This window comes from Oncorhynchus mykiss, chromosome 11 (assembly GCF_013265735.2).
Source record: "Oncorhynchus mykiss isolate Arlee chromosome 11, USDA_OmykA_1.1, whole genome shotgun sequence".
Lineage (NCBI taxonomy): Eukaryota > Metazoa > Chordata > Actinopteri > Salmoniformes > Salmonidae > Oncorhynchus > Oncorhynchus mykiss.
Window position 1 is genome coordinate 15,872,410 of NC_048575.1, and position 27,806 is coordinate 15,900,215.

General features: G+C 45.1%; 1 protein-coding gene and 1 long non-coding RNA gene across 2 annotated transcripts; both read right to left on the bottom strand.

Annotated features, from left to right (window-relative positions):
* Positions 1 to 1,224: 1,224 nt before the first annotated feature.
* LOC110536560 (coiled-coil domain-containing protein 191) lies at positions 1,225 to 25,818 on the bottom strand. Its single transcript, XM_036936645.1, has 16 exons — positions 25,804 to 25,818; positions 25,649 to 25,687; positions 25,330 to 25,465; positions 25,028 to 25,135; positions 24,717 to 24,898; positions 24,136 to 24,483; positions 23,847 to 23,972; positions 16,872 to 17,004; positions 16,367 to 16,538; positions 9,597 to 9,688; positions 7,342 to 7,424; positions 7,046 to 7,147; positions 6,246 to 6,389; positions 3,852 to 4,004; positions 3,501 to 3,655; positions 1,225 to 2,368 (listed from the first exon to the last, which is right to left on the bottom strand). Exons 1-16 carry the CDS (start codon positions 25,816 to 25,818, stop codon positions 2,200 to 2,202), a joined length of 2,157 nt encoding a protein of 718 aa, XP_036792540.1. The 3' UTR covers positions 1,225 to 2,199.
* On the bottom strand, positions 17,019 to 24,265 carry LOC118937322. The gene is made up of 3 exons (XR_005034580.1): positions 24,083 to 24,265; positions 23,782 to 23,972; positions 17,019 to 17,826 (listed from the first exon to the last, which is right to left on the bottom strand). It is a non-coding gene; the product is annotated as an uncharacterized LOC118937322 (long non-coding RNA).
* Positions 25,819 to 27,806: the final 1,988 nt, after the last annotated feature.

Consider the following 27,806-nt stretch of genomic DNA (forward strand, 5'->3'; position numbering starts at 1 on the left):
TCGCTCAAATAGGAAAGCCCTTTAAGATCCTGTCTGACTGGAGAAAAAATTCCAACAGAAGGAATGACTCTCCACTCACAGCTCCAGTTAGCCAGTCAGAAGATTCGCATCGCCTTCAATCTGCGAAGTGCACCACACTTTGGAGGATGCTGGGAGAGGGAGATCAGATCCATCAAGACTGCCCTGCAAACCACCCTTGGTGCACAGACCATCTCCGATTAGGTGCTGAGGACTGTCCTAATCGAAATAGAAGGGATTTTGAACTCCAAGCCCTTGGGATATGTGTCGTCGGACATTCAGATCCGGATCCAATCACTCCTAAAGTCGCAAAAGATGGAGACACAGCCAGGTTCTAGCCAACCATTTCTGGAAGTGCTTCACATAGAACCAGTTACCTGCACTTCAAGGCCGCCATAAGTGGCACAGGAATTAGGAAGACCTTGTAGATGGGACCGTTGTGATGATTGCCTGCATTGTCGGAACTAGAAGCACAAGCATTTCGCTACACTCGCATTAACATCTGCTAACCATGTGTATGTGACAAATAAAATTTGATTTGATTTGATTGTCCTTTGGCAAGTTGGAGCTGTCAAGTCAGTTATCCCTGGAGCAGACAGGAAAGTGAGGACAGCAGAGATCCAAGTCAAGGACAGAACATACGTCAGGCCTGTTGCTCGACTCATCCAGCTGCCCGCCATTCCTCAAGAAGCAACTGACCCTTAGTTGGCTTGTCAGTTGAAGCAAATATGTACAACACATTTGGAGGTGACTAAAATACAGTGGTGATCCTAACTGACCTAAGACAGGGAATTTTTAAATGTCAGGAATTGTGAAAAACTGAGTTTAAATGTATTTGGGTAAGGTGTATGTAAACTTCCGACTTCAACTGCATGTACCATTTGTGTTAAACTTGCTAGCTAGCTTGTGTACTCCCGCAAGCATCGTCATACATTATCATCCTCGTCATCATGCATTACTATTTAGCGATTAGCATTTGTTAGCATTTGTCTGTGGCGCTAAGCTATTTTAGGTTGTAGATCGCTCATGCTTATTGTCTTATAATGTATAGATATTTCGACAATGCTTTATTGTCCTTTGTGCATCTAGCATGCGTTTAGTTGATGTGGAAATATGATTTTTTTTTCCCATACTGTGCGATAGCCTAAGTTCTCCTTTCTTTTCAGAACCACAATTAGGATCAGAGAGAGTGGTGTTGTGTGTGTGGAGCTTAATTAACCCCTTGAACTGGAACTACTGCTTCCTCGTGTTCCGATAGACACCCTGTCGCCACCGGCCTAAAACCCAGCACCTCGAAGTTTAGCCCTTCTTATTGGTCCTTCAAATTCATAAACAACCCATATTTTTCAATAGTGCCCAATGTAAAAACATAATATTCCACAAATGACAGGTAATGTATCGACATTTTTGCTTTTTATAATAATGTCTTTAAAGGGTCATTAGTTTCTAGGGCACAGCATTGTGCTTCAAAACTGGCTAGAATTCAGAGGCTTTATCTCAATCCATTAATTAAAGCATCTGCTTTTCTGGTGCTCCTAAATTTAGTTGTGCTACCATGGTTGTAGTGCCTTTCTTTGCTGGGAGAGTGAACGCAAACAAACCACTTGACCCCAAAAAACCTAGGCCCCGGCCATGATGTTCCTTTCAACACTGATTAACACTCCTGTAGAAAGGAACAGCTGTTGCCAATAGATGTTCTTGTGTGTACCTGTCCCTGTGAGCTTCAGAAATAGGCCATGGGTTTTTAATAAACAGCATCATGTTGATACATCTCTGTAGACTGAGGCTGGTCAGGATCAGACATCATTAGTGTTGTTGCATTAACTGAATAAAGCAACAAAAACAACCGACACACAAACCACAGTGCAACTGGCTTATGGTGATATACTTTAAAAAATAATCCTTATTGATGCCTTCAAGCTTCTGTCAAATTACATCAAACTGTGACTTCAATGATACCCAAAATAAAACAATAACCTGAACATACGCTTCAGTGTTACAAAAGTTTTCCAAACGGTCTTCATTAAAGTTATATCCAGCTTTCTCTGGTCATTAAGGATGACAAACAGCCTGTGTGTGTGTGCTTGTTACACCAGCAACAAGACACATTTATTGGCTCCCATCTGCTGGATTATTGTGTATTGAAGTATTCCGTCTGACTGCCTGTGTGTGTCCTGTGAGTCACAGCAGAGCTTGTCCCCATTGACAGTTCAGAGGAGAGGAGCGAAAGTCAGGTAGGACCTCTGCCACTCTGCGTCTCAGCTTCTCCCTCCTGGTTTCCCTCTCTCTCTCCTCACGCAGCCACCCTGAATACCGTCTCCAGGCCTGGAAACAACTCCGCACCGCCCGCCTGGGGCGGAGAAGAGAGGAACACACACACGACAGTGAGGGAACAGAGGGAAGCAGACAGAAGACAGAAAAAGTACTTACAACAACCAGAACTTATACAGTAACAAAGTGAGCTAGTACATATGGAGCATGTCTGCATCTTATACAGCAGGGGTAAAGGTCTGAGACAGGGGTAAGGTCTGAGACAGGGGTAAGGTCTGAGACAGGGGTAAGGTCTGAGACAGGGGTAAAGGTCTGAGACAGGGGTAAAGGTCTGAGACAGGGGTAAGGTCTGAGACAGGGGTAAGGTCTGAGACAGGGGTAAGGTCTGAGACAGGGGTAAGGTCTGAGACAGGGGTAAGGTCTGAGACAGGGGTAAGGTCTGAGACAGGGGTAAAGGTCTGAGACAGGGGTAAAGGTCTGAGACAGGGGTAAAGGTCTGAGACAGGGGTAAGGTCTGAGACAGGGGTAAGGTCTGAGACAGGGGTAAAGGTCTGAGACAGGGGTAAAGGTCTGAGACAGGGGTAAAGGTCTGAGACAGGGGTAAGGTCTGAGACAGGGGTAAAGGTCTGAGACAGGGGTAAGGTCTGAGACAGGGGTAAGGTCTGAGACAGGGGTAAAGGTCTGAGACAGGGGTAAAGGTCTGAGACAGGGGTAAAGGTCTGAGACAGGGGTAAAGGTCTGAGACAGGGGTAAGGTCTGAGACAGGGGTAAGGTCTGAGACAGGGGTAAGGTCTGAGACAGGGGTAAGGTCTGAGACAGGGGTAAGGTCTGAGACAGGGGTAAAGGTCTGAGACAGGGGTAAGGTCTGAGACAGGGGTAAGGTCTGAGACAGGGGTAAGGTCTGAGACAGGGGTAAGGTCTGAGACAGGGGTAAGGTCTGAGACAGGGGTAAAGGTCTGAGACAGGGGTAAAGGTCTGAGACAGGGGTAAGGTCTGAGACAGGGGTAAGGTCTGAGACAGGGGTAAGGTCTGAGACAGGGGTAAGGTCTGAGACAGGGGTAAAGGTCTGAGACAGGGGTAAAGGTCTGAGACAGGGGTAAGGTCTGAGACAGGGGTAAGGTCTGAGACAGGGGTAAGGTCTGAGACAGGTAGAATGCTTCTAGGACAGGTGTTATTGGTAAAGGAAGTAAGGCCCAGGTAAACACACCCACCTATCACTGTGTCCCTGAGCCTGCTGCTCCCGGTCCCACTCCACCATCCTCTCCTGGTTCACGTGATCTAGTAACGCGATCAGAGCCCTCCTCAGAGTGTGCATGTGCCAGAACCGGTCGGCCCGCCCCTCTACAACCATGCGGTGGTCCTTCAGCTGAGACAGAACGAGTCAGGTTTGGGATACAGTACACATCATGGACAGACTGTCCATCTCATTGAGACAAATATACAAAAGACTATCCCCCGCATCACTATTAAACAGTAATCAATATTCAAATGTTTTGTGTGTTGGAAATATGTGTGCATGTGTGCATGTGAGAGTTTGTGTTTGTACGTATTCATGCCCTAACCCTTTTCCAGTTGCCCAGGCTCCTCCGTAGCAGGATATGTTGATGCAGTTGTTTGGCAGAGGCCCATTTCTGAGCCAGGGACTCGCCTGTTACTTGCTGCCAGGACAGGATGCACCGTTTCAGGAGAGACTGCCTGTGACGAGCCCTGGCCAGCTGGAGGGGAATTAAAATAATACTGTGTACTCATCCACACATATTCACGTGTCAGGTAACACACAATGGCATGGTATAAAGGATTAAGGCATCTCCTCGCCATTGAGGCTTACAAGTGGTGAAAATATATTTAAGCAATAAGGACAGATGGTTTGTGATATATGGCTAATATACCACGGCTAAGGTGTTCTACGATACAGCCCTTAGCCGTGGTATATTGGCCATATATCACAAACCCCCGAGGTGCCTTAGTGTTATTATAAAATGGTTACCAATGTAATAAGAGCAGTAAAACTAAATGTTTTTGTCATACCAGTGGTATACGGTCTGATATACCACGACTGTCAGACAATCAGCATTCAGGGCTTGAACCACCCAGTTTATAATATAAATTTGACCCTAGATGCTATACTGCATTCTTTTCAAACACCACTAGTAAATAAAGATAGTTGTCAAGGTATGCTGTTGGGAGTCAAGGTATGCTGTTGGGAGTCAAGGTATGCTGTTGGGAGTCAAGGTATGCTGTTGGGAGTCAAGGTATGCTGTTGGGAGTCAAGGTATGCTGTTGGGAGTCAAGGTATGCTGTTGGGAGTCAAGGTATGCTGTTGGGAGTCAAGGTATGCTGTTGGGAGTCAAGGTATGCTGTTGGGAGTCAAGGTATGCTGTTGGGAGTCAAGGTAAACCAGTAGCAGAATAGAACATGAGACATTGAACAAGCTGTTCAGCTGCTCAAGGTTCCATACAGTAGATTGGAACATGCTGCTGTGATGTCACACCATCTATTTTCACTTCTACTTCACTTCCCTGTCCATCAATCTGTCCAATCATTCCTCTCCTGCAACCTCTCTCATCTCACTCACTCTCTTCCTGTAGCTCTCTACTTTAACCTCTCACTTCCTCTCTCGCCTCCTCTAGACTCTCACTCTAGCCTCTCTCCTCCTCTAGCCTCTCACATCCACTCTCTCTTCCCCTAGCCTCTCTCCTCTAGCGCCTCTCTCCTCCTCTAGCCTCTCACATCCTCTCTCTCTTCCCCTAGCCTCTCACTCTAGCCTCTCTCCTCTAGCGCCTCTCTCCTCCTCTAGCCTCTTACTTCCTCTCGCTTCTCTCTAGCCTCTCACTAGCCTCTCACTTCCTCTCTAGCCTCTCACTTCCTCTCTAGCCTCTCACCTCCTCTCTAGCCTCTCACCTCCTCTCTAGCCTCTCACCTCCTCTCTAGCCTCTCACCTCCTCTCACCTCCTCTCTAGCCTCACACTTCCTCTAGCCCTCTCCTCTAGCCTCTCACTACCTATCGCCAACCTCTTTCCTCCTCTAGTCTCTCTCCTCATTTAGCCTTGCTCTCTCTCTAGCCCCTCACTTCCTCTAGCCCCTCACTTCCTCTTGCCCCTCACTTCCTCTTGCCCCTCACTTCCGCTTGCCTCTCACTTCCTCTTGCCTCTCACTTCCTCTTGCCTCTCACTTCCTCTTGCCTCTCACTTCCTCTTGCCTCTCACTTCCTCTTGCCTCTCACTTCCTCTCTCCCCCTTCAGCCTCACTTCCTCTAGCCTCTTATCTAGCCTCTTCTCTAGCCTCTCACTTCCTCTAGCCACTTCAATTTAGCCACTTCGTCTAGCAACTTCCTCTCCCTCTCCTCTAGCCTCTCTCCCTCTCCTCTAGCCTCTCACTTCCTCTCCTCTAGCCTCTCTCTCTCTCTAGCCTCTCACTTCCTCTCTGCCTCTCACTTCCTCTAGCTACTCACTTCCTCTCTCCTCTTTTAGCCTCTCACTTCCTCTCTCCTCTCACTTCCTCTAGCCTCTCTCTCTCTAGCATTGTTCCATCTCTCTGCCAGTACAATTTGTCCCGCGGGTTCTGACAGGTGGTCAAGCAGGTGCTCATACCAACAGCATCCTGTAAACATCATTACAGCTCTGACCGTGATGTCTGGGATTAGGTTGTGTGTCTAGGTGTTCATGTGCTCGGTTTACGCTTTAGATACAGAGTGTATGTGTGTGTCATATTTCCATTGAGAATTATGAGGGTGTTGGTTGGTAACCGAGTAAGATGACACCTTAAAAATGTAGTTGTTTGAGGGAAAGAGTATTTTTCTTCCGTCTGTGTATTTGAGTGTAGCTGTGAATACATTAGTTCTGCTGTGTATGATTGGCTGTCCTGAGCTGTGTGACTCTACAGGAGAGAGTGTGAGTGTGTTGACAGTCTCTCTGTGCAGACTCTGATTGGCCAAGGCTGATGGCACTGGTGATTACCTGAGTGTTGGCTTGGCTCATGGCGACTCTGCGCTTCCATGGGGCCATGCCTCGCCGTAGTAACAGAGTTCTATGGTAGTGTTGCTGGGCCTGGGTCTGGAGCTGCTGCTCTCGCTCAAACCTCCTCTGGTTCTCCTGCTCCCTCTGAATACATACACATAGTTATAGACACACACACACACACACACACACAACTTGTATTTATTGTTTTAATCTATAACTTTTGTTTTATGTTTGGACTTCAGCTGTTCTAAGATCAGAGCTAGGAGCCACATTTCAAAAGCTTCGCCCATCTAAATTAGATCTGAACACCATGCCTTGACAGTGTGATGTAAGGCGAGCATTATCACCCACGGCATTGAACAACCATTGCATCATTGTTTTGAACAGCTGCCATCAAATCATCACTTGTACAGATGTGAGAGTCTCTTTTGTGAAATTCCAACTGCAATAAACCTGGACAGGAAAGAATGGACAATGTGTATACGGTATGTATATTACATATATAATTCTGTTTTGTATAGGTGTTGATGACATCTATTTTTTCTGTATGGTCCCTGTGATGGAAATCTGGGTCCGTGGGTATCAAGTGTCAGAGTAGGAGGGGTGATCTAAGTTCAGCTTCCCCCTGTACATGTAATCATATTAACTGATCCCAAGTCAGCACTCCTACTCTAAAATGCGTAATACATATGGCCCCTGAAGTCCTAAATATACACTCTTAGTGAACTGACAGATTTTATTTCAAATATGAAATGAAAGTTGTCCCCAGGACAGTTTTCCTGTAAACATTGCATCACCTCTCTCTCTTGTCTCTTCTCCTCCCCTCTCCTTTTAGCTACTCTACGTTTCTGTTCCTCCTCCTCCTTCTGCCTCTCCTCCTCTGCTGCTTTCAGCTGGGCCTGAGAAAATAAAAAAGTTTATTGATTTAATGCCTGCACACTATTACACTTCCCCAAACACATTTTAATTGTACCCAAAAACTTCATATAAAGTTGAATAGCCTCTCTAATTCCCCCCGTCTGAAGACCTATACATATTTTTGGACACCAAACTATTCCACATCCCCCACTGGCCTAAACACTCCATTCCTCACTATTCTCTCCTCTTCCTTCTTTGTCTTCAGCTCCTCCACCTTCCTCCTGTGCTCCGCTCGCTGACGAGCACGTTCCTCCATGGCTGTTGAAGGGGGAGAGAGAGGGAGAGAGAACGAGGAAGGGAGATAATTGAAAATAACAGGGGTAAAGGCTAGGTACTTACATTTGTGTTGTTCTGTGTCAAAATAGAATGCTCTAAAGTATTGTGTGTGCGTTTGTCAGTATGTATCTGTGTGTATCCGCAGTCCCTCTCCACCTTTCTCAAATCCCCCCTTCCTATTCCTCCCACATAGAGGACATTTTAACCAAACAGTTTAATTGAAACTGTATTCCTCCATGTAAGCTACCGTAGCTACGGCTCTATACAGCTACGGCTCTATACAGCTACGGCTCTATACAGCTACGGCTCTATACAGCTACGGCTCTATACAGCTACGGCTCAGCTACGGCTCTATACAGCTACGGCTCTATACAGCTACGGCTCTATACAGCTACGGCTCTATACAGCTACGGCTCTATACAGCTACGGCTCAGCTACGGCTCTATACAGCTACGGCTCTATACAGCTACGGCTCAGCTACGGCTCTATACAGCTACGGCTCTATACAGCTACGGCTCTATACAGCTACGGCTCTATACAGCTACGGCTCTATACAGCTACGGCTCAGCTACGGCTCTATACAGCTACGGCTCTACACAGCTACGGCTCTATACAGCTACGGCTCTATACAGCTACGGCTCTATACAGCTACGGCTCTATACAGCTACGGCTCTATACAGCTACGGCTCAGCTACGGCTCTATACAGCTACGGCTCTATACAGCTACGGCTCAGCTACGGCTCTATACAGCTACGGCTCTATACAGCTACGGCTCTATACAGCTACGGCTCTATACAGCTACAGCTCTATACAGCTACGGCTCAGCTACGGCTCTATACAGCTACGGCTCTATACAGCTACGGCTCTATACAGGTACGGCTCAGCTACGGCTCAGCTACGGCTCAATACAGCTACGGCTCTATACAGCTACGGCTCAGCTACGGCTCTATACAGCTACGGCTCAGCTACGGCTCTATACAGCTACGGCTCTATACAGCTACGGCTCTATACAGCTACGGCTCTATACAGCTACGGCTCTATACAGCTACAGCTCTATACAGCTACGGCTCAGCTACGGCTCTATACAGCTACGGCTCTATACAGCTACGGCTCTATACAGGTACGGCTCAGCTACGGCTCAGCTACGGCTCTATACAGCTACGGCTCTATACAGCTACGGCTCTATACAGCTACGGCTCTATACAGCTACGGCTCAGCTACGGCTCTATACAGCTACGGCTCTATACAGCTACGGCTCTATACAGCTACGGCTCTATACATGTACGGCTCTATACAGGTACGGCTCAGCTACGGCTCTATACAGCTACGGCTCTATAGGGGAGAGTGGGGCAAGTTGAGACATTTTTTACATTCAGCATCACTCTGTCAAGGGAAATATAGTATCTACATATTTCAGGACGTTGTGTATCCCTGGAAATAATCTGAATTCATGTCAACTTACCCCGTACTGGATGAAATGTTACCACTACCTTTTTAAAACCATGTCTATCTTTATTTCCCAAACACAGTTCAACAGTGACAATCACCTTTTTTTAACACAGGCTTAACACCTAACAAACACTTTGTACTTAAAAAAACCCACTGTTAACATAGGCCAGGCCCTGATGTTACCTCATATAATTTTCTCATCTTGCCATTGGCTCAATTTACCCTTTGCCAACATTTTGACGATATTATCCCACACAGCTACAAGGATGCATTTTCATGCTAGGTTTAGGACCCAATACTGAAGCTCATAGAGACACAACTGATGTATAGAACAATCTTAAAATTACCTACTTTGGTTTAGATACAAGCATCATGAAACCTCTACTACAATACATTCATTTGACTTGGTGAAAATCTGTTTTTTGTACTTAACTTGCTTAGCACTTCTTCCGTGTGGTTTCTTCCAGACTATATGATATATTTGGTAAATGTTTTAATTGTGGGTATGATTTTCTAGAAACAAGGGTGGCTCAACTTACCCCACTCTCCCCTACAATCGACTCACAGCAATAAAATTCATTTTCTACTCTTTTCTATTATACTTCATAACAAGACCATTGTAAGGTCAACCATCTGGAATGGATGTCTATGTGTGTGTGATTTAGCCCGTCAGAGCTAAACATGGAGGTTAATGTGCTGACTGACCCATGACAGTGGGATGACAACATGGCAGACGGACGGCTAGTTTCCTGGAGGCTGAGGAGCGGCCAACGTTCCCCTGAGAGACACTTCCAGCCCTGGAACACAGAACATCATCCAGAAACACACATCCATTTTTACCCCCTTTTCATGGTATCCAATTGGTAGTTACAGTCTTGTCTCATCGCTGCAACTCCCGTACGAACTCGGGAGAGGCGAAGGTCGTGAGTCCCCCAAAACACAACCCAACCAAGCCCCACTGCTTCTTGACACAATGCCTACTTAACCCGGAAGCCAGCCGCACCAATGTGTAAGAGGAAACACTGTACACCTGGCAACCGTGTCAGCGTGCACTGTGCCCGGCCCGCCACAGGAGTCGCTAATGCGCGATGGGACAAGCACATCCCTCCCCTAACCCGAAAGACAATGGGCCAATCCCGGTTGCAGCCGGCTGCGAAAGAGCCTGGACTCGAACCCAGAATCTCTAGTGGCACAGCTAGCCAGTCCCTCCAGGACTCCGCGATCGCATAATTCAATGCAAAAATCAACCAATCAGCGCATATTATGCAAGAGCTCGCAATTTTGACCAATTCCCACATTTTTAGGGCATAAAAAGGTTCAATCAAAAGCAGGTTCGTAATTTTGACCAAATCCTGCACGGTTACCGTGGAAAATGGCCCAATCCAACCACACGTCAACAACGTTTTTTCCCCCTGGCCTGTCAGCGTATTCACATGCGATGATGATGGTTGATTGTTGATGGCTGACAGGCAGTACAATGAACAGAAATCAATCTCATTTGCCAACAAAAAAACAGCTAATGACTGTGCAAAACAATTTCCAAATGTTTTTGGAAACAAGAGAAAGTCAACAATCAAATCAGCAAAGCATATGAGAATGTCAGAACAGTTCCCACAGCAGCGGCAGATCACCATGACTGAAGTGGTAGCAGGGAAGACTGTGGGAAGCACTGAAAGTATCAAGGTGAGTGCGTTTTACTCCGCTAACCTTGGCTTTAGTAGGGTGGTCGGCACTCTGCTCTCCCCAGTCTGTCTATAGAGAGCCATTTGTCAGCATTGCCGTTTTAAACTCTGTAAAACGTCATACGGATCACGAAAGCGCAATCTTTCTGGAGAAATTGAATAATAATCAACGACAACTCTATTTTTACGTTTTCTGTTCTTTATCTCCCTTACGACCTTTCAGAAAAAAAATCACAATCAAGAATTGAACACAACTTATTAGAAAGAAATATCGATCCTCAAATTGAAAGTGATTGATCAGCTTTGAATCTATTTGGGGTTTTTAAAAGAGAGAGAGAGAGTAGGAATGGGAAGTGTATCTCGTGTTGATAGCAAGCCCCAAGCCTGATGGAGAGGAGAGGTGTGTGTGAGTGGATTATGACAGAGCTGTTTGTTCAGGAAAATAAACTAAATTGAGCACTTTAGATGTTTAATTGTTTTTGTATTATGTATTCTGCTTAAAATCATCCTAAAACTGAGCACATATGACTTATTGCTTTATATTAAATTAACGTGAAAAAAACATAGCAAAATGTGTCACAGAATTTCAGAAAATCTGCCGCAAAAATCAAGCATTTTTGGCTGCAGAAATCACACAAAAATGTCACGAAATCCTGGAGGGACTGGCTAGCACTGCGATGCAGTGCCTTAAACCACTGTGCCACTCGGGAGACCCAGCAGAAACACACATCATTAGATATTCACTCTCTAATATAGATCTACTCAATTCCCAACTTCCCAGACTGACCCAACTAGCCCTGCACACAGGGGACATTCTAAGGACTTGTTTTTGTTTAAAGGGAGAGTACAAGAAGAGGATATCTCAATAGTGATCAACGGACCAACTTTTAATGAGTGAATCCTTCACCAGACACATTGTCACACCTGGAATAATATGCATAGAAATACAGTATGCAGGGAGAATAACACTTTTATTATCATAGAACATTTTAAAATAGCCTGGGTTTTATTCTGAGGGAGGTGTGATACGTCATTTAGCCAGCTGATACGTCATTTCCCGGTCACAACTTGTGGACTTGTTTACGTGCTGCTGTGTGGTTTGTTGCTAACGTTGCTTTGCTACCTGCCAACTTTACGGTTTTTACTTTTTAATTACTGTTTTATATATTTTTTTAATTCCCCTTGCTCGACTTTCTTCATTCAACTTTTTCACCCCGGACCCTTTATCTGGACATGGTTCTACGAGCCGAAGCTAAGTAGTAACCTTAACATTGCCTTCTAATTGCAGTCACTGTACTCATAATATACAGGAGAACGACCGCCTTATTTTGAGGATAGCCGTGCTGCAAGCCCAGCTTCATTTCAGTGTAGGAAAGGATGAAACAGCGCCTGTGCCACCAATAAGTACAATTGGTAGTATAAATCCCCTCACACAGTCCACGCAGCCGGACAATTTTCTCATGGCTTTTGGAAGGAAATGCTGTAGGAATGTTCAACCGGTGTCGCTCATTCAGCCGACAAACTTTCAACCAATTCTCCCCATTAAGCAACGAGTCAGAGTCTGAGGCCGAGCCTTCTCTGGTCTCTCCTCCACCTGTTACGGGGTATGAGATGCAGAAGCCTCCCACCTTTAGCGCTGACAAATTGAAAACCCTAGTCATTGACGTCTTCATTACCCGCAGTATTAGACTTAAAAATGGTTATCCAGCGATCAAACACTGTTTACCAGGGGGCAGGGCTACCGACGTTAAGGCTAAATCTGAAGATGGTGCTGGCTAAAGCTAAAACTGGCGAGTGTAGAATATATAGGAATATTGTTATCCACATCGGCACCAACGATGTTAGGATGAAACCCTCTTTCTCTTGGCCCTCTTTCTGGGACTCATCCGCAAACAGGACCAAGCCTGGCCTGCTGAGGAGTGACGGACTCCATCCTAGCTGGAGGGGTGCTCTCATCTATGAACATAGAGCCTTGTCTAACTTCTCTAGCTCCACAATGAGATAGCCAGTCTGCCAGCTTAGTGGAGTCTGCCACTAGCACAGTCAGTGTAGTCAGCTCAGCTATCCTTTTGCTATCCGCAAAACTAAACATGGCGGTGTTCACCTAAGCAATCTCACTGGAATAAAGACCTCCATTCCTGTCATTATTGAAAGAGATTGTGATATCTCACATCTCAAAATAGGGCTACTTAAATGTTAGATCCCTCACTTCCAAGGCAGTTATAGTCAATGAACTAATCATTGATCATAATCTTGATGTAATTGGCCTGACTGAAACATGGCTTAAGCCTGATGAATTTACTGTGTTAAATGAGGCCTCTCCTCCTGGTTACACTAGTGACCATATCCCCGCGCACCCCACAAAGGTGGAGGTGTTGCTAACATTTAAGATAGCAAATTTCACTTTACAAAAAAAACAAAAAAAAACGGTGTTTTCGTCTTTTGAGCTTCTAGTCATGAACTCTATGCAGCCTACTCAATCACTTTTTATAGCTACTGTTTACATGCCTCCTTGGCCGTATACAGCATTCCTCACGGAGTTCCCTGAATTCCGATCGGACTTTGTGGTCATGGCAGATTATATTCACATTCTTAGTGACTTTAATATTCACATGGAAAAGTCCACAGACCCACTCCAAAAGGCTTTCGGAGCCATCATCGACTCAATGGGTTTTGTCCAACATGTCTCTGGACCTAGTTTTGTCCCGTGGAATAAATATTGTGGATCTTAATGTTTTTCCTCATAATCCTGGACTATCGGACCACCATTATTACATTTGCAATCGCAACAAATAATCTGCTCAGACCCCAACCAAGGATCATCAAAAGCCATGCTATAGGTTATTGAACAACCCAAAGACTCCTAGATGCCCTTCCAGACTCCCTCCACCTACCCAAGGACGTCAGAGTACAAAAATCAGTTAAATACCTAACTGGAACTAAATTTAACCTTGCGTAATACCCTAAATGCAGTCACACCCCTAAAAACAAAAAACATTTGTCATAAAAAACTAGCTCCCTGGTATACAGAAAATACCTGAGCCCTGAAGCAAGCTTCCAGAAAATTGGAACGGAAATGGCGCCACACCAAACTGGAAGTCTTCCGACTAGCTTGGAAAGACAGTACCGTGCAGTATCGAAGAGCCCAAATGTATTTGATACTGTGGCAAAGCTAACTAAAAAGCAGCATTCCCCAAGAGAGGATGGCTTTCACTGCAGCAGTAATAAATTAATGAACTTCTTTGAGGAAAAGATCATGGATCATTAGAAAGCAAATTACGGACTCCTCTTTAAATCTGCGTATTTCTCCAAAGCTCAGTTGTCCTGGTCCTGCACGACTCTGCCAGGACCTAGGATCAAGGGAGACACTCAAGTTTTTTAATACTATATCTCTTGACACATTGATGAAAATAGTCATGGCCTCAAAACCTTCAAACTGCATACTGGACCCTATTCCAACTAAACTACTGAAAGAGCTGCTTTCTGTGCTTGGCCCTCCTATGTTGAAAATAATAAATGGCTACCTATCCACCGGATGTGTACCAAACTCACTAAAAGTGGCAGTAATAAAGCCCCTCTTAAAAATCCAAACCTTGACCCAGAAAATATAAAAAACTATCGGCCTATATCGAATCTTCCATTCCTCTCAAAACACTTTGAAAAAGCTGTTGCACAGCAACTCACTGCCTTCCTGAAGACAAACAATGTATACGAAATGCTTCAGTCTGGTTTTAGACCCCATTATAGTACTGAGACTGCAGTCGTTAAGGTGGCAAATTATATTTTAATTGCGTCAGACCAAGGCTCTGCATCTGTCCTTGTGCTTCTAGACCTTAGTGCTGCTTTTGATACCGTCGATCACCACATTCTTTTGGAGAGACTGGAAACCCAAATTGGTCTACTGGCCTTGGTTTAGATCTTATCTGTCGGAAAGATATCAGATTGTCTCTGTGGATGGTTTGTCCTCTGACAAATCAACTGTACATTTCGGTGTTCCTCAAGGCTCTGTTTTAGGACGACTATTGTTTTCACTATATATTTTACCTCTTGGTGATGTCATTCGGAAACATAATGTTAACTTTCACTGCTATTTGGACGATACACAGCTGTACATTTCAATGAAACATGGTGAAGCCCTAAAATTGCCCTCCCTGGAAGCCTGTGTTTCAAACATAAGGAAGTGGATGGCATCAAATGTTTAACTTTTCAACTCTGACAAAATGAGATGCTAGTTACTCTGGACCCTGATCTCTCTTTTGATGAACATATCAAGACTGTTTCAAGGAAAAAATAATTTCCATCTATGTAACATTGCAAAAATCAGAAACTTTCTGTCCAAAAATGATGCAGAAAAATGTATCCATGCTTTTGTCACTTCTAGATTAGACTACTGCAATGCTCTACTTTCAGGCTACCCAGATAAAGCACAAAATACACTTTAGTTAGTACTAAACATGGCTGCTAGAATCTTGACTAGAACCAATAAATGTGATCATATTACTCCAGTGCTAGCCTCCCTACACTGGCTTCCTGTCAAGGCTAGGGCTGATATCAAGGTTTTACTGCTAACCTACAAAGCATTACATGGCTTGCTCAGACCGATCTTTCCGATTTGGTCCTGCCATACAAACCTACACATACGCTACGGTCACAAGATGCAGGCCTCCTAATTGTCCCTTTTTCTCTGAGGACCTGAGCCCTAGGACCATTCCTCAGGACTACCTGGCCTGATGACTCCTTGCTGTCCCCAATCCACCCGGTCGTGCTGCTGCTCCAGTTTCAACTGTTCTGCCTGCGGCTATGGAACCCTGACCTGTTCACCGGACGTGCTACCTTGTCCTGGACCTGCTGTTTTCGACTCTCTCTCTACCGCACTTGCTGTCTCTAACTCTGAATGATCTGAATTGACATTTACTCCTGAGGTGCTGACCAGTTGCATCCTCTACAACCACTGTGATTATTATTACTTGATCCTGCTGGTCATCTATGAACGTTTGAACATCTTGGCAATGTACTGTTATAATCTCCACCCGGCACAGCCAGAAGAGGACTGGCCACCCCTCAGAACCTGGTTCCTCTCTAGGTTTCTTCCTACGTTCCTGTCTTTCTAGGGAGTTTTGCCACCATGCTTCTACATCTGCATTGCTTGCTGTTTGGGGTTTTAGGCTGGATTTCTGCATAGCACTTTGTGACATAACCTGATGTAAAAAGGGCTTTATAAATACATTTGATTGATATTCTGAAGCGGAAGTAGTGTGTTGCTTTAATTAAACTCCTCCTCTATATATATCCTCCACTGATGACTCCCCCACCTCAATTAAGGGGACTATTTGAGTTTTAAAAAACACTCCTGCTTTATGAACCCAAAACCAAACCTTCACCAGGATAATGACTTGTCTTCAGACCTGAGCACTATTTGAAAGCCTCTTACAGACTCCAAAATTAGAAAATGCTTAGCTGCCTGCTTCAAGTCATGGATGAGTGTCCACAAGTCATGAGCTTTCGTACCAACTGTTCACTGCATACTAAGTGTTGCACTACCAATGAAAGTGGGCTGATCCCCTTGGGTCCTATGCAGACCTCTGTAACTGAAGTCAGCCACTTTCATCCACAATCACGTCATTCCGTCCAAGCGGAACCGTCATTTCTATGCAGTCCTACATGGTATCGATTGGCTTGGGTCTTGAGAATACTCCAGAGAACCGTGCGTGAACAAACAGACACACCACACCCCCACACAGGCAGCCTGTGGGCCTCTCCTAAGTTCCCATGGTAATGTGAAGACGGGCCTACCTGGGTTCTTTGTGGTCATCCCTTTGGGCCCTTGGGCTGCTGGGACAGCAAACTGAGCAATCGGTGCCTCCTGCTTCAATCCCATCTCCTGCAGGCGTGCGATCTGCTCCTGCTGTTCCCGGAGGAGCCTCCTCTGCACTGTGATGGTCTGTTGCTGGCTGGCGTGGCGACGCTCAAACCGTCCTCCACGCAACTCTGCACTACGAGAACGGGAGACAGCACCTACACCGCCGTCCCCACCTTCCTCACCCACCTCACCCCTCTGCCGTGCTCGCCTCAGCTCATCTATTGAACAGAACTTTATCATCCATTGTGAAATGTTGCACATCATTTTTTAAATAATTGGTAGAAGTAAAGGGTTTTCCCTAATCACTGATATATTTCAACATCTAGGTAGGAGTTTCCTAGAACACTGGAACGAATCAATTTTTTTGTTGTTGAAATTTCCCCTAATCACGGATACAGGGTCATATACAGTATTTCAACTTTTCCTTTGATCGCTCACCTCCACTCAGAGCCGCGTGACGCCGTGTCCCCTGCCAGGGAAGGGTGGGCTGGACTACAGCCCCCAGCTGTCCGTTACCTTGACAGGAAGGAGAGGGGACGGGGCCAGCAGGTCGTGACCCCACCTGACCTTTCTGCAGAGACAGTTGAGGGTCACATGAAAATAGGATGAAGCTGATCATCCTAATTCTATTTTCCTCTCTTCCTTAAGCTCTATTCAACTCTCTTTCTTTCTGTTAGCCCCTTCCTCTCTCTCTCTCTGAGGAGAAAGCGAACCTTGCAGTGTTGTGAATATCTCGTCATGCAGGGAACGTTTCTCTCCCCGGACGATAAACTCACAGTGAGAAAAGTGCTGGCCAACTCATACGAGGAGAGGAACTCTGAAACAGAACTTGTTTATTCAGGAAATAGTGATAGACTAATATATGACTTAACCAAATGAATACAAAAAGCACATTTATTGCCTCGCAGATTCATTCGACCCTTTGGAGAATTAGCTAATTATTTCATAATTACACATCGTTACCACCTTCGGGACTTCAGTCTCTAATGTGACACGCTCCAGCAAATGTATATCCAATGGGCAGACAACACTGTGTGTGCAAGTATTTATCTGTCATGTTTTGTGTGTCCTCCTATGCATCTATGCCTGTGCTTTGTTTGTGTTCACTTTCTTCAGTGGGAGGGGTCTACAATTGTCACTCACCAGTTCTGTGGTCTGTGATTGGTCAAAAGTCTCAGGAAGGGCTGTAATTTGCTCAGGAGCAGGTGTCTCAGGAGCCTTAAGTTTCCCAGTTGCCACAGCATTGATCAGTGAGGCAATCTTGTACCGTGTTTCTTCCTGCTGTGCAAACAGCTCCCGGCGTCCTCTCTCCGCCCGACACCACAACCGTCAATCACTCAGGCATCGCCTTAGCATACGCCTCCGGTCACTCTCCATCGCCACCTGGCAGCGTCTATGAGGGATCACAACGATAAGCGCACTATTAGAGACAAACACCTGCTGTGACTGTGATGAGCTTGAGGGCCAGATTTGCTAATTGTCTTCACCAGGTGTTTGCAGGCACCTATGTATTTGGCACGTTTTCTGTGGGTTCATGAGTCAGATTTAGTGTTAAAGCTTAGGTAGCATAAATGTAAACACATATAACATATTTGCATTAGAATACGCATCAAAAGTCCCAATGCAAAGTTACCTCACTTTTCTATTTTTCAAGTTATTACATAATACTGATCAGAGTTCAAAAGAATGCCGAAGTCATGCTGGAAAAAACATTTGTGGGCTGTGACGTAATATGGAGCCAGCCTATTCCCTATAATGTAAACTCCAACAGAAATATCTTCAAATTAAACCATATTACACACAAGTGTGTAACCTGTACAAGTGTGATGTGTGAAATGCATATGCCACTCCCCCTGTGACACCCTCAGAGAGTGGGATCACAGCCAGAGAATCAGGGCAGAATTTTTTATTTATTTGACCTTTATTTAACCAGGCAGCTGCAACTGCAACCTGGCCAAGATAAAGCAAAACGTACAGTCAATAACACACAAAAAAAGAAAAATAGAAAGAACGACAGTTGAAGTCGGAGGTTTACATACACCTTAGCCAAATACGTTTAAACTCACAATTACTGATATTTAATCCTAATAAAATTCTGTCTTAGGTCAGTTAGGATCACCACTTTATTTTAAGAATGTGAAATGTCACAATAATAGTAGAGAGAATGATTTATTTGAGCTTTTATTTCTTTCATCACATTCCCAGGGGGTCAGAAGTTTACATACACTCAATTAGTATTTGGTAGCATTGCCTTTAAATTGTATAACTTGGGTCAAACGTTTTGGGTAGCCTTCCACAAGCTTCCACCAATAAGTTGGGAGAATTTTGGCCCATTATTCCTGACAGAGCTGGTGCAACTAAGTCAAGTTTGTAGGCCTCCTTGCTCGCACACGCTTTTTCAGTTCTGCCCACAAATATTCTATAGGATTGAGGTCAGGGCTTTGTGATGGCCACTCCAATATCTTGACTTTGTTGTCCTTAAACCATTTTGCCACAACTTTGGAAGTATGCTTGGGGTCTTTGTCCATTTGGAAGACCCATTTGCGACCAAGCTTTAGTAAAGCACCCCCACAACATGATGCTGCCACCCCCGTGCTTCATTGTTGGGATGGTGTTCTTCAGCTTGCAAGACTCCCCCCTTTTCCTTCAAACATAACGATGGTCATTATGGCCAAACAGTTCTATTTTCGTTTCATCAGACCAGAGGACATTTCTTCAAAAAGCACGACCTTTGTCCCCAGTTGCAGATGCAAACCGTAGTCTGGATTTTTTATGGCGGTTTTGGAGCAGTGGCTTCTTCCTTGCTGAGTGGCCTTTCAGGTTATGTCGATATAGGACTCGTTTTATATCGAGGGGGGGGGGGGGGCTGAGGTGTTGGCCGGGGTAGGGGTAGCCAGGTGGAAAGCATGGCCAGCCGTGGAAAAATGCTTATTGAAATGATCGATTATCATAGATAACGGTGGTGACAGTTGTTCCTATCCTCAGTGCAATGGGCAGCTGGGAGGAGTCCATGGACTTTACAGTGTCCCAAAACGTTTTGGAATTAGTGCTACAGGAAGAAAACTTCTGTTTGAAAAAGCTAGCCTTAGCTTTCCTAACTGACTGAATATATTGGTTCCTGACTTCCCTGAAGAGTTGCATATCACAGGGGCTATTCGATGCTAATGCAGAAAGCCACAGGATGTTTTTGCGTTGGTCAAGGGCAGTCAAGTCTGGGGTGAACCAAGGGCTATATCTGTTCTTAGTTCTACATTTTTTGAATGGGGCATGCTTATTTAAGATGGAGAGGAAAGCACTTTTGAAGAGCAACCAGGCATCCTCTATTCATGGGATGAGGTCAATATCCTTCCAGGATACCCGGGCCAGGTCGGTTAGAAAGGCCTGCTCGCTGAAGTCTATTAGGGAGCGTTTGACAGTGATGAGGGGTGGATGTTTGACTGTGGACCCATTACACACACAGGCAATGAGGCAGTGATCGCTGAGATCCTGGTTGAAGACAGCAGAGGTGTAATTAGAGGGCAAGTTGGTCAGGATGATATCTAAGAGGGTGCTCATGGTTACAGATTTTGGGTTGTACCTGGTAGGTTCCTTGACCATTTGTGTGAGATTGAGGGCATCTAGCTTAGATTGTAGGATGGCCTGGGGTGTTAAACAAGGCCCAGTTTAGGTCACCTAACAGTACGAACTCTGACGATTAAAAAAGAAAAATCAACCTTTATTTAACCAGGTAAGCTAGTTGAGAACAAGTTCTCATTTACAACTGTGACCTGGTCAAGATAAAGCAAAGCGAAACAAACAACAACACAGAGTTACACATGGAATAAACAAGCGTACAGTCAATTCACATATGGTGTCCAGGGTACAGCTGGGGGCTGAAGGGGGTCAATAACAAGCGGTAACGGTGAGACTTGTTTCTGGAAAAGCTCGAATTGTTTGGGCACAGACCTGGATAGTATGACAGAACTCTGCAGGCTAACTCTGCCCCCTTTGGCAGTTATATCTTGTTGGAAAATGTTATAGTTAGGGATGGACATTTCAGGATTCTTGGTGGGCTTCCTAAGACAGGATTCAGACACGGCTAGAACATCCGGGTTGGCGGAGTGTGCTAAAGCAGTGAATAAAACAAACTTTGGGAGGAGGCTTCTAATGTTAACATGCATGAAACCAATGCTTTTACGGTTACAGAAGTCAACAAATGAGAGCGCCTGGGGAATGGGAGTGATTCTAGGGTTAGGGTTAACCTCTACATCATGCAGGGTTAACCTCTACATCACCAGAGGAGGAGTAGGATAAGAGTACGGCCAAAGGAACTGGTCGTTTAGTGCGTTCGGAACAGAGTAAAGGGGGCAGGTTTCTGGGCACGGAAGGATAGATTCAAGGCATAATGTACAGACAAGGGTATGATAGGATGTGAGTACAGTGGAGGCAAGGTATTGAGTGACGAGGAGAGAGGTTTTGTCTCTAGAGTCACCATTTAAGCCAGGTGCGGTCACCGCATGTGTGGGGGGGTGGAACAACAGGGCATATTGAGCAGGGCTGGAGGCTCTACAGTGAAATAAGACAAAAAAAATGAGTAGCTAGGCGAGCTGGAGGCATGGAGATTCAGACAGCTAGCAGGCCGGGGTTGGCAGCAGGCTAGCAGATGGGCCTCAGGGGGACGTCGCAACGGGGGAGCCTGTTGAAACCCCCTTGGACCAGTCATGATGGAACGGCGGGGCTTCGTGTTGGCAGCAAAGGGTCCAGGCCAATTAGCAAAAGAGATAATTGAAGCCTAGGGATTATCTGATGGATTTCTTTGGCTAGCCGAGAGATGGGCCTAGCTAATTGGCGCTTACTTCGGGACAGAAACCCCCTCAGACAGTTACGTCGGTAGACCAGTCGTGATGGATCAGCGGGGCTCTGTGTCGCCAGCAAAGGGTCCAGGCCAACTGGCAAGAGGTAATTGAAGCCCAGGAATTGCTTGATAGCTCCAGGCTAACTGGTGCTTGCTTCGGGACAGAGACGTTAGCCAGGAGCAGCCACTCAGATAGCAGCTAGCTAACTGCGATGATCCGGAGTAAAGGTTCAGAGCTTGCGGTAGGAATCCGGAGATATGGTAGAGAAAAGCAGGTTATACCTTGTCGGCTCAGGCATTCCATCCAGCAACCTTTCGATTTACTGGCCCAACGCTCCTAACCGCCAAGCTACCTGCTTACAAGCAAATATTTATTGTTACAAATCAACTTGCAAGGTTGCTACAACTAACCCGCTAACGTTAGCCCTACTAGCCTGGTAACGTTGCGTTAGCAACTGGCTGACTCACACAATGTTATCAACACCTAGTTTATAGCTACATTAAACTAAACCAAAGTTTTGGAAATACATAACGCCATCTTAACAGTTGTCAAATAACATTACCGGTATATGCAGTTATAACAGCCAGCAAGCCAGCCAGCTAAAGTTAATTATTTTAGCCTGCTAGCTAGCCTAGCTAGCTAACCACCACAGTCAACATAGCTAAGTAGCTAAAACAACAAGTCTACCACAGGCAGGAACCAACAGGACACAACAACAAAAAGACAGCAGATATAAAGTAGAGAGTGCAGAGACTTACCATTTGTTGGCTGAGTTAGCTACCAAAGTCAAAGAAGAGCCAAGGAGAGGCTAATCCAAAAGTGATATCGTGAGGTAAATCCACATTGAATTTAGCCAGTTTATCTCCATCACTGTTGACAGTCGCACCGGTAGGAAATAGAGGTTGCAGGCTTCACATCCACACTCGGCACAGCACCTGGTTTCAGTCAGTCTCATTCCGAATCCTGCCTTCCGTTGCTCATTTTCCCCACAAAGGGTATATAACAAAGTATTGAGATAAACTTTTGTTATTGACCAAATACTTATTTTCCACCACAATTTGCAAATAAATTCATAAAAAATCCTACAATGTGATTTTCTGGATTTTTTTCCCCTCATTTTGTCTGTCATAGTTGAAGTGTACCTATGATGAAAATTAAATACTTTTTTGCCCCACTGTACATGTAGGTAGAGTTAGTTAAAGTGACAATGCACAGATGACAACAGAGAGTGGCAGTGGTGTGGAGAGGGGAGGGAGGGCAATGTGAATAGTCTGGGTAGCCATTTGACTGGATGTTCAGGATTCTTATGGCTTGGGGGTAGAAGCTGTTTAGAAGCCTCTTGGAACTAGACTTGACGCTCTGGTACCGCTTGCCGTGTGGTAGCAGGGAGAACAGTCTATGACAAGGGTGGCTGGAGTCTGACAATTTTTTAGGGCCTTCCTCTGACACAGCCTGGTATAGAGGTCCTGGATGGCAGGAAGCTTGGCCCCAGTGATGTACTGGGCCGTTCGCACTACCCTCTGTAGTGCCTTGCGGTCGGAGGCCGAGCAGTTGCCATACCAGGCAGTGATGCAACCCGTCAGGATGCTTTCGATGGTGCAGCTGTAGAACCTTTTGAGGATCTGAGGACCCATGCCAACTCTTTTCAGTCTCCTGACGGGGAATAGGTTTTGTCGTGAGTCTGTCAGAGTCACCATTTAGTTCTTGGTCACCTTCCTGACCAAGACACTTCTCCCCCAATTGCTCAGTTTGGCCGGGGCGGCCAGGTGGTTCCAAACTTCTTCCATTTAAGAATGATGGAGGCCACTGTTTTCTTGGGGACCATCAATGCTGCAGACATTTTTTTAGCACCCCTCCCCAGATCTGTACCTCAACACAATCCTGTCTCAGAACTCTACGGACAATTCATTTGGCCTCATGGCTTGGTTTTTGCTCTGACATTCACTGTCAACTATGGGACCTTATATAGACAGGTGTGTGCCTTTCCAAATTATGTACAATCAATTGAATTTACCACAGGCAGACTCCAATCAAGTTGTAGAAACATCTCAAGGATGATCAATGGAAACAGGATGCACCTGAGCTCAATTTCGAATCTCAGCAAAGGGTCTGAATACTTATGTAAATATGGTATTTCTGTTTTTAATTTTTATAAATATGTAAACATTTCTAAAACCTGTTTTTCACTTTGTCATTATGGGGTATTGTGTGTAGATTGATGAGTAAAAAATGTAGGGGTCTGAATAGTTTCCGAATGCACTGTAAGTTAATAAAGATGCAAAAACACAACTATGTTTGTAGTTATAGGTAACTAGATGGTTACTTATAACTAAGTTACTTATAACTAAGTCTTTGATCACACGTTGTTGTTACTTTGGTGAGTAAAAACTCATACGCACCAGGCAGGTACTGCGTTTTCACTTTTTTGAACTAAAGTGCCCTCCAAGCACACCAGGTGAGCTAAATCAAGTGTGATGTCTGTATTATTGGGACAGAGTCCATTCTGTGCTTACCTGTTCTGGATTTGTAGCTCCTCCTCTGTTCTCTCCACCTCCCTCTACTCTCTCCCTGCCCATACCAGCGCCCGCCAGGCTCGCCACGCCCTCAGCTCCCTCTTCCAATCACAGAGCGCCGCCACCTTGCCCATCCGCACCCTCCTCTCCAACAGCACACAGTACCAGCCAGAGAAGTGCCTCTGTAGACACTGAAAATATACACACACGTTTGTTTTACTATCCTTGTGGGGACCAAACAATTGATTCCCATTCAAAAGTGTGTGAAGTTATTTCTTAGTTTCCATGGTTACTAATTTACCAGGTTAGCTGCTCCAGGTTCCTCCTCTCCTCCATCTCGCGGCGCAGTCGCACCATCTCCTGCTGCACCATTTCCTCCTGTCTGCGCGCCTCCTGCCTCCTCCGCCTCTCCCCCTCCTGCTCCCTCCTCTGCGCCTCCTCCCTGGCCTGCCTCCGCGCCTCCCTTTCCCTGTGTAGCCTCTCCCGCTCCTGCTCCCTCCTCTGCGCCTCCTCCCTGGCCTGCCTCCGTGCCTCCTTTTCCCTGTGTAGCCTCTCCCCCTCCTGCTCCCTCCTCTGCGCCTTCTCCCTGGCCTGCCTCCGCGCCTCCCTTTCCCTGTGTAGCCTCTCCCCCTCCTGCTCCCTCCTCTGCGCCTCCTCCCTGGCCTGCCTCCGCGCCTCCCTTTCCCTGTGTAGCCTCTCCCGCTCCGCATTGCACGGTTCTCACGTACCTGGAATGAGAAAAAAAATAAGGAATTATGTCATAAAAGAGAGCAGGAAGTATGAATGGAAGCCAGCTGTTGTAGCAAACAGTTTCATTAATTTCCATTCACTGGGCCATTTGGCTCCCAATGCAGATACTACAGTCAGTGTAGCTTAAACTTTGTCGGGAATTTTGAGACTGCCCAATTCTGCTTTATGTCAATCTGGTTTTGCACCTGTCGTTGACGCGCCTCCAAGGTGAGGCCCATCCCCCTTCTCTTCCTCCTGTCTCGCTCTTCTGAGTCTAGTGCCAGATCCTGCACTATCCCAGAATCCACCACTTCCCACTCCATGAGGTCTTGAAGGAAGTTGTTGACCACTGAGCTCTCCTCCTCCTTAGCCAGGTGGAAATACAGGTCTGAGAGAGAGATGGAGGGTGTATGACGTATGGTCCCAATGGACCCACTGACTGTAGTATGATGTATTAACTGAACTTTAGAAAACAAGGTATAGCAGGTGTGAGTTCCACTGTTTGCTAGAGAATGTCAGATGGCAGGTAAGAGACTGTTCTTCTCAGGGGAGACAATCACATCCTCCTCTATCTCCAGTTCCAGACGCAACTTGCTGTTCATCCAATCACTAAGAAGAGCCTGAGCTACAGGAAAAATGTCCATAACATCATTTGTAAAGGCCTGTGTGTGTGTGTGTGTGTGTGTGTGTGTGTGTGTGTGTGTGTGTGTGTGTGTGTGTGTGTGTGTGTGTGTGTGTGTGTGTGTGTGTGTGTGTGTGTGTGTGTGTGTGTGTGTGTGTGTGTGTGTGTGTGTGTGTGTGGGTGAGTGAATAGCCTACCTTCCCCGTATGCTTCGTCATGATCCAGCAGCTGCTCTGTATTTTTTAGTGCCATTGTCTGGCTGCTTATCCCAGAATGGGCCTTCTTCAGGGAAAACACCTCAGTCAATGCAAAGTCTGAGGCAATTTCCATTGTCTGGGGTTACAAAAGTACACGTCATGAATACATATGGCCTTATAGACATAGCACAATAATATCCACTGCACGCACGCGCACACACACACACACACACAAGCAGACATGCACGCACACACATATACAGTCCATCTCCAGGTTTCAGGAAGTACAGTGAGACAAAGTGAAAGAAAGAGCTCTCACCTTCAGCCATTGGTCAATATCCCCATTACTGTGCCTCACCTGTTATTGTAGAAAATGTGTGAAGATTAGGATGATTAAGATTGTATTTATCAGGCAGAGAGTTCAGAGGAGGAGCAAAGAGGGCCTATCAAAAAAAAAGTGTGGTGCTTTGTCACTTCAGCTTTAGTCATTACTATGCCCAGGCAGGTTCACAGACTGAGAGCGTGGTAAACAGGTGTCTGCAAAACCAAGAGTCCAGCCAATGCCTAATGTCTGAGGATTATTTTTAAGTAGAGCTCAGACAGTGCCTAATGTCAGCAGATTATTTCAGATGAATTTTCTATAGCAGTTGAAAAAAGTACTTATCTGACTAAGAGTGCTTCAAGTATCCCTGTGTCACCCTGATCACTACTAGCGGGTCTCAGAAAGGCCATTTCAACTTTTTAAGGGTTCTTCAGCCTTCTCCGGTCACTGAGACATATAAATCCATACGTTCTGAAGCACCACTTTATTTCTAAAGATAGTTTTGAGGTCACTGTTATTATGTACATCCTACATCGTTGTATGTACATCCTACATCGTTTTTTTCACAGTAAGGAAGTGTCTGAGCGATGGAGACAGAAAATGTATAGAAAAGTTGTTTGCAGTCATAGACCGGTGGGGGAAATATATATTTTAATAACCTTTTATTTAACTAGTCAAGTCAGTTAAGAACAAATCCGTATTTACAATGACGGCCTACCGGGGAACACTGCCTTGTTCAGGGGACTCGATCCAGCAACCTTTAGATACTATAGCCCAACGCTCTAACCCTGTAATTAATGAATGATTTGTGCACCACTTTCTAGGTGACAGTCATCAACATTTTACTTTACCTCACACCTGTCAAAAGTACACACAATCATTAACACCTTACCTTATTTGCAGTGGGGTTTTTAGTCTCCGTGAATCTTTTCCAACGAAACATATCAGGGTTATACTTTACTATTTATATTTTTGGCAACTTTTACTTCACTACATTCCTAAAGAAAATAATGTACTTTTTACTCCATACATTTTCCCTGGCACCCAAAAGTACTAATTACATTTTGACAGGAAAATGGTCCAATTCACACACTTGTCAAGAGAACATCCCTGGTCATCCTTACTGCCTCTGATCTGGCGGACTCATAAACACAAATGCTTCATTTGTAAATTATGTCTGAGTGTTGGAGTGTGCCCCTGGCTATCTGTCAATAAAAATAAACAAATAAAATTGTGTTGTCTGGTTTGTTTAATATAAGGAAGTTGAAATTATTTATACTTTTACTTTTGATAATTAAGTACATTTGAGCAATTCCATGTACTTTTGATACTTAAGTATATTTAAAACCAAATACTTTCAGACTTTTACTCAGGTAGTATTTTACTGGGTGACTTTCACTTGAGTCACTTTCTATTAGGGTATATTTACTCTTACTCAAGTATGACAATCGAGTACTTTTTCCACCACTGGTTCCTGGTAAGCAAAAACATGCTGAATGTCCTTAATTTATGTTTTAAAAATATCTAAAAATATTTTTTTTATATTTTCTGTTGCGCTTTGTCGAGGAATGCTTAAATCAGACAAATAGAAACCTTTGTTAGTCTGCCGGATTCTATAAAACTGCCAATGAATTGAACTAGTGCTAGCAATTGATAACATCCTCAAGCTAGCCAGTTGTTTGCCCATATAACGTACGGATAAACATGAATGGAACACCTATTTGTTAACTGGTATATATCCGTTTCTAGTATATGCTATTACATGGTCTTCTGTAACATTTTTGCTTGCACCACAAATATTCTATCATAAAATTATTTACACTGACCGTGTTTGACAGCATCAAATCCGTGGGTCTGACTGATGTACTAGTTAGTTGTTTATGATGCATGTGATTTGTAGATCAGTCAGCCACCAGTCAGTCGCCTGCAATGTCAGCTGCAATGTTGAACAAGCCCATTCTCTTTCATCTTCTTTCATCATCCCCCTGTTTCCCTTATGTCAGGCAGCAAGATGAAGTTGAAGCTGTCCCTGGTGGTGCAGGGCTGTTGGGTGGGTGTGCTGACGGGACACGGCAGGACAGCACTCCCTGGAGGTGTTTGCTGTATGTACACCCACTGCTGCACCATGCCACAGCTCACCCATGACACTCTACAC